Source organism: Telmatherina bonti (genome assembly GCF_933228915.1).
Source record: "Telmatherina bonti genome assembly, chromosome: 23".
NCBI classification, from domain to species: domain Eukaryota; kingdom Metazoa; phylum Chordata; class Actinopteri; order Atheriniformes; family Telmatherinidae; genus Telmatherina; species Telmatherina bonti.
In genome coordinates, this window is record NC_136632.1 from 21890360 (window position 1) to 21897076 (window position 6717).

General features: G+C 37.9%; 1 protein-coding gene across 1 annotated transcript in view; it reads right to left on the reverse strand.

The window, feature by feature from the left end:
- The window catches only part of lamb1b (laminin, beta 1b), a 32455-nt gene extending 26826 nt beyond the window's left edge, over window positions 1-5629 (reverse strand). The window contains exons 1-3 of the mRNA XM_079263193.1: window positions 5532-5629; window positions 5001-5191; window positions 753-888 (exon numbers count right to left, since the gene is read on the reverse strand). Of these exons, the coding sequence (XP_079119319.1) occupies window positions 753-888; window positions 5001-5191; window positions 5532-5565 (361 nt within the window). The 5' untranslated portion in view covers window positions 5566-5629. The remainder of the gene's footprint in view (window positions 1-752; window positions 889-5000; window positions 5192-5531) is intronic.
- Window positions 5630-6717: the final 1088 nt, after the last annotated feature.

Here is a 6717-nt window from a genome sequence, read left to right on the forward strand (position 1 = left end):
ATGTTTTTGAACTTGGCTTGCCTTCACATAAGACCCTCTACAGCATTATAACTCAGAAAAATCTAGAAATATGTGAACATTTTCCTTAAATTATTCTCATAGAACAACTTTTTACTTAAATTAGACTTTATATACTTTATTTGGTCCACTTTAAATAACTTTGAGGAAGTTTAGCAAGTTAAAACAGCTGGCTGCTTAGCTAGTTATTACCAAGTTTGCTTAATTTCAACCATAAAAATACTGTGTGAATAATTATGTGACCTCCCAGATTGTGTTCAGTCAACCACCGGTTCTTATTAGATCTTGTAAAAAGCTCTGAAAAGCCTCCTGAGGAGGAAGGATTACTCACTTCAAAGTGAATTTCCTTCCTATGTTAGAAAATGGTAACTTCAAACTATTTGTCGTTCTCGTTGGAGAGCTCTTAAAGCCCTCCGAGCTCATTACATACTTCCTGTTTCAGACTTTAAAGTAATTCGTGTGTGCCGGGGTGATGACATGCATCTGTTTCCAGCAAGCACACCTGTTCTCCTCGGCACACCTGTAAGCCCGAGACCCTCAACCTGCTCTGTGCGAGTCTCTGTGATCTCGCGTCTACTCATTACATTCCCATGAGAACAGCTTCAGTGGACATTCACATGCGATTCTCCTTTAAAGTCAGCAGTGGACAGGAACTTTCTGCCTCTAATTCAAAAGCAAAAACACACTTTTCCTGTTTCTCAAGTGGGATTTCTCACCGTTTTCAGACTTCTTACCATTTTCAGACTGCCACCAGGTCTTGAGGCGGTTGGGGGCGAAGGTGGTGACCACATTCTCAATGGTGTGGCTGATGGGGTTGCTATCCCCGTCGTACATCTCCCTGGAGTCGCACACAAAACATTTCGTCTCCTCCTGATTGACAGAAAAAGGTCAGTTTATCATGCTGCTGGTGTGTGATGAAGAAGTGGGAGAATTTCATCTTTATCCTGAAACAATTTCAAAATTCAAAAGCAGCATTTTTCCAGATCAGTAACCTGGATAATCAATGAAATGTGAGCCAACAGTTTGTTTAATAGTTTTGGTCTAAAGTTTATATCCTGGATGAACTAGTTTTTTACTAGTTTGTGGAGTGGAACGGTTAGCATTAAACGAAAAAGGAGAAATAATTGTCATCTATAGATAAACTAATTTCTGCACATATGGATTGTCTTTCTTTTTAGATTATCATTCAAGACTTCTGTCAGAAAATCATGCAAGCAAACATTTTATGGTCAAATGCAGTCTTTTCAAATGAGTCATTGAACGTTTTCTAGTGCTCCTAATGGACAGATTTCAGATTTTAGACGTGCTATTATTTTCTGTCCTTACATGACGGTTGCAGATCAGCATGGACCAGATGGTCCAGGACAGGACTTTTACATGTTTTGACATGAATGAACAGCTACGTAATGACTGCTTCAAGAAGCAGCAAGGTGTAAAACTACTTCATTTCAGATTAAAGTGGAATGTTCTGTCCCACTTTTGGGATATGTGTAACATCTGACCCAAACATCAGTTTAATGTGAGTAATAATGGATCGTTTCTGGGGTCAGTATACAGTGCTTGTGACATGTTGGCGCTCTGAGGGTACCGGCCTCTTCAGAAACCAGACATTACAGGCAGTCCTCGGTTTGCGAACAAGTTCCGTTCCTAATGCTGCGGTGTAACCAAAACTTCTTTGTAAGTCGTATTTTTATCCTAAAATACTCCATGTTGCCCCCTTGATCACTAAATAACTATCTAAATACACATATTATACATCATATTAATAGAAAAACTGTACAGGCAATTAAAATATACATTTTAATTCCGTCTCAGCCTCCGCGTCACGCATCATGAGAGCTTATATGGACCCTCGTAACATCGAAACTTGCTTTATTTATGTAAAATTTAAATTTAAATTAAATTCAAATCTATTAAATTAGTGTCATTAAGTCGAAGCGACGTAAGTCGTAAAGCAAAGCGCTCCAGGTCACATGATCCCATGAGAGATGGATCCGCTCCTACAAAGTTACAAACACAGAGCTCTGCTTTGTGCTACTTTTTCCTCCTCTTCCAACCAAAATTTGTCATGGATTAACAAAGCACAAGGCTGATTGAGACACACCCACGGTGTCTGGAGAGGCCTGAAAGAGAAAGCAGGAGAGGGATCGCTCCAGAGGAACAACAAGTCCACCTTAGCAAAGAATTCCCTAGTTGGAGTCTGAGAAGAGAACAGTGTGGATACAAAACCCACTCTCTGTTTGCCTCAGTGTTATTTGATGCTAATTCTGCAAACGTAGCAAAAGCGATGAACTTTCAGCCAACATTTATTCAAAACAATGGCAGTAAGAGCCCAATGAGCTGCAGAACATTGCAGTATACTTGTTTTGCTGTTTGGTAGAAGCTAAATGTGGCTAGTTGAAGCTAATCGGCTACAGACCAAAGCTAACCTGACTTCGTAAACATTTTGCACAAGGTGAGCTGGTTTGCATGTAATAAGTGCATTTCCTATCACTGATGTAAGTATCAAAGAAGCAACAGAACAATGGGCAACTGGCCTGGTTTAGTTTTATGGTTTTTATACAGTATTCAGCAGGAAGCAGCTCTGCTGTAATGTCCCATAAGATAACGGCTAATGCTGATCTTTTCATAATGATGTTTCCAACTCAATCTGTTGGTTTCCTTATATAGGCTATTATGAATTGGCTTTCATTATGCTTTATTTTGCCTGTCTGTAAAGCGTCTTGAGATGGCATCGCCGTGATTTGACACTATATAAATAAATAAAGTTAAATGTTTAAGTTGTGACAGTGTCATATGACCTTTGTATTGTCAAAAGCTGAGCACCCCATAGTGGTCAAAAGTTACGCAGTATCCCAGTTAAACAGCTGCAGTCATTTATGTAGCTTACTTTATTTAACCGTAACTCTTAAGCAGCTCTAATTGTTTAATGTGTAATTTCGTCCAGTTTATATCCCCCAAAAAACTCTTGACATACCTAACGTTATGTAATTTTGTGTTGAAGTCTCTTGTTAGATGGTTTTGTGGCCAATCATGAGGTGTATTATAATCCTGCAGCTGTGATTTTTAAATCAAATGAGAGCTTTAGAGGTGGTTGTGTAGTTTGTAACACTTGGCTTGAACTTCCTAATGAACCAAAACATAATTTAAAAAAAATATTAAACAAAACCAGAACATACATGAACCACTTAATGGAACATTTATTCGCTCTGGGAGCTGTACACCGAGTCGTTTGGCAAGCACTCAAGCTAAACAGGCTCTTAAATGTCTCAATAGTGCAGCTTGTGAAGAAATAAAACATTTCTCAATTTCAGTAAGCCCTGCGCCAAGTGTGACAGGGTTTAAATGTGAGCAGTCCAGATATGTGGCCCCCACTTAGCAGTGGTTGAGGAAAAAATGTCTGCCTGTGCTCATCCTCAGAAAGCCACTCCACTCACTGATAAGAAGAGAATATCTCCTCCCTGCCCCCCCCTCGGCTCACATCCACACAGGGCCCGGATTGTGAGGCACACAGGGCTTTTTTTGTAGAGCAAATGTCTGAACTCCCACTTGACAAGACAGCGGCAAGTTTTTTGTCTCATCTAAATTGTAAATACACAAACTGCCTTTCCAAGCAATGCCATCGCAGCTCTCACAAGTCTTTAGCAAAGTTTCGTGCCTTCATGCACAGCACTGACATTTACCGTGTCTCTTCCACACATTCATAAGCGATAAGTCACACCCATAAAAATTCCATCTTCAAGGCCGACAGTGCTGCTACATTTCAGATTCATGAATTCTCACATCTGATCTGACCTACTTTCTGTCAACTGCAGACGTATCTCTACACCTCAGATTCAACTCTGAAACATTTGGGGTGATTGACATGCAGAAACGCACACATTCTTTACTATTTTGTGTGTAAAATCTTGACTTGGGAAAGAGAGGGTTGACAGATAAATGGGGTTGCAACAGCGGTTGAGCTTTCAGCTTGCATATGAAGTTCAAGGAAAATAAAGTACCTCATTTGAACATTAGCTAATGTTACTTATAAGATTATACTTCTATATTTTGGCTGATGCACTATAAAATAATGGTAAAGTAATCCTGTTTTATTGCAAGGTATAAACTATGAAGCTCTTGTGGGTGGAATCTTGTATGTGAATGCTATGTTTGCATGTTAATGTGAGACTTTTCCTCCTTGATGATTTCATTCAAAAGTAATCCATATCCGCTGCTTCCCCTCCTGTTATTCAAGGCCATATAAAGCTTTTCATATGTTAAAAACACACATTGATCAACACATCATTCAAGATTATTTTCTTTTAAACTCCTTTCAGAGTATCCTAAATCCCACTCTTAACATTTAGTCTGATGACATAACAGTGGAAAATCTAGCAGACTTTCTGATGAAAATGATCCCCACACATACTGGAACTCTCTAAATTTATTGTAGCACTTACAAAGCACTCCTTGTGTCTCTTAAAATGCTCTTTAATTCAAATAAATCAGAAATTATTGTGATAGACGATAATATCGCGCTAAGCGACGATTGTAGTCATTTTTAGACCATTTTCAACTAAAATAACAATAATGCCATAAAAAGGCACCCGTTCAAAAAGAGCATTTAGCTTGATGTGTGGACTAGTTTATGCTCTTCCAGTCCCCAGTCTGCTGAACTACATCAGGCTTTCTCCTGGGGTTTTGACAGTGTCGTTATCTGGAACATTATTGCTAATTGCAACAGGCCTAATTTTGACTTAACTTTTTTTTTTTTTTATTGTACACCAGAAACAATGCACAAAAGCATCAGCTCACACACATTGAACTTGTGCAAGTAAATAACTGTGGTACCAGAATTTCCACACTGCACTCCAGGCCTTATCTGCTGGTACGAAAAACTCCCACATCTCACCCTGCTGATTCCAAGAGGCGCTGCTCTGCCTCAAGCTAAAATACTGCAGTTTATATTCAGGGTTTACAGCAGCAACTTCATTTCCTACCTCCAGGTGTCCGACTATGCAGAAGCGCTCTGGTTGATTCAGGCCACAGGTGGAGGAGGTGGTTAGTTTATGCGCCCGACCGATTAGCAGGTCACCTGTGGCGGGGTAGCAGCTTCCCTCTGTGCACATATCTCCAAACTCTGGGCCCTGGGCCCCGACAGGACACCACACGGCAGCAGGGAGGAGAACCACTGTCAGAGAGATGATCAAATCTTCAATTGAAATAGAGCCCATGCTGTCATAATTTTAGTTTAATTTAAAACATCTCATAGCAGAACAAGTTTGATTCAATAAGAATCACATGAAACCACTCTTTAGATAAAAATATGCAGCTGTTGGGATACAAAACTATAAAAAGATTCTTTGGCTCTAAAATTTACTGAAACAGAACAGCTGTAATGGGAAAACTGGGTACAGTAAACACTTTGCATATGGATTTCATTACATGTGTTGCTTTTGGTGGGTGAATATTTTGTCTGCTACAGAAAACTGATCAGATTTTTACAAAAACAAATGAAAACTTGAACTCACCTAACGTGGTTAAAGTGGAGATCATCAGCAACATCTCTGAGAGCGGCGCATTTACACTTGGTGAAAGATGTTGGTGGCCGTGAGTGTTGATGTGTGTGTGAAGTGTAAAAGTCAGAAGGAGAGGGAGTTGTCTTGTAAAAAGTCCACATCCCACCAAGAATGAACTCCACCCCACTGTCAGCAGCGGCCCAGTAAGAGATCTGGAAAACAAGCTCACCCTCTGCTGGTAGAAGAAGATTTTTTTATAAAAAGTTTATTTCAGACTATTTTTTAAAGTAAATTTGTAGGAATGAAGAAGACAAGCGACAACTTCTTGTTTGTATCAATCTGACTTGTTTTTTTTTTTGTTTGTTTGTTTGTCTTTTTTGCACCAGAAAAGGCCCATTAAGGATCATAGTTTTATAATCAGATTAATTCACAATCCTCACTATTAAGTAAGTTGTCACAACAACTTACTGTTGATGTCACAACAACTTACTTAATAAACTCTTCCCTCACCCTTCCCATCTTCTCTGGTAGGACGGATGGCTGTTCATCTCAAGATCAGATTCTCTACCAGAGTTGCTGTTGCTCAGTCGGCTTGTAACTGGAAAGTTGGGAGTTCAATTCCAGGCTTCCCATGACAATGTCCCGAAGTGTCCTTGGCCAAGACACTGAACCAAGCCCCCCAATGTGCCTATCGTGGTATGAGTGTGTATGTCAGTCGCTTTGGATAAAAGCGTCTGCCAGATGACTGTAGAATAGAATAGAATAGACTGCTGGGAGCTTCACAGTATCCTAGCTGTTCCTATCACTGTGCTCTTCTAAAAGGGGGATGTCTGATGTCTGTTCGAGCCACTTTAGGTAGCTTTTTTTTTTTTTTAAAAAAAAAAAAAAAAAAAAAAAAATATATATATATATATATATATATATATATATATATATATATATATATATATATATATATATATATATATATTATATATATATATATATATTATATACAAATATATATGTATATATACAAATATATATATATATATATATATATTATATACAAATATATATATATATATATATAATATATATTTGTATATATACATATATATATATATAATATATATTTGTATATATACATATATATATATATATATATATATATATATATAATATATATATATATATATATATATTATATATATATATA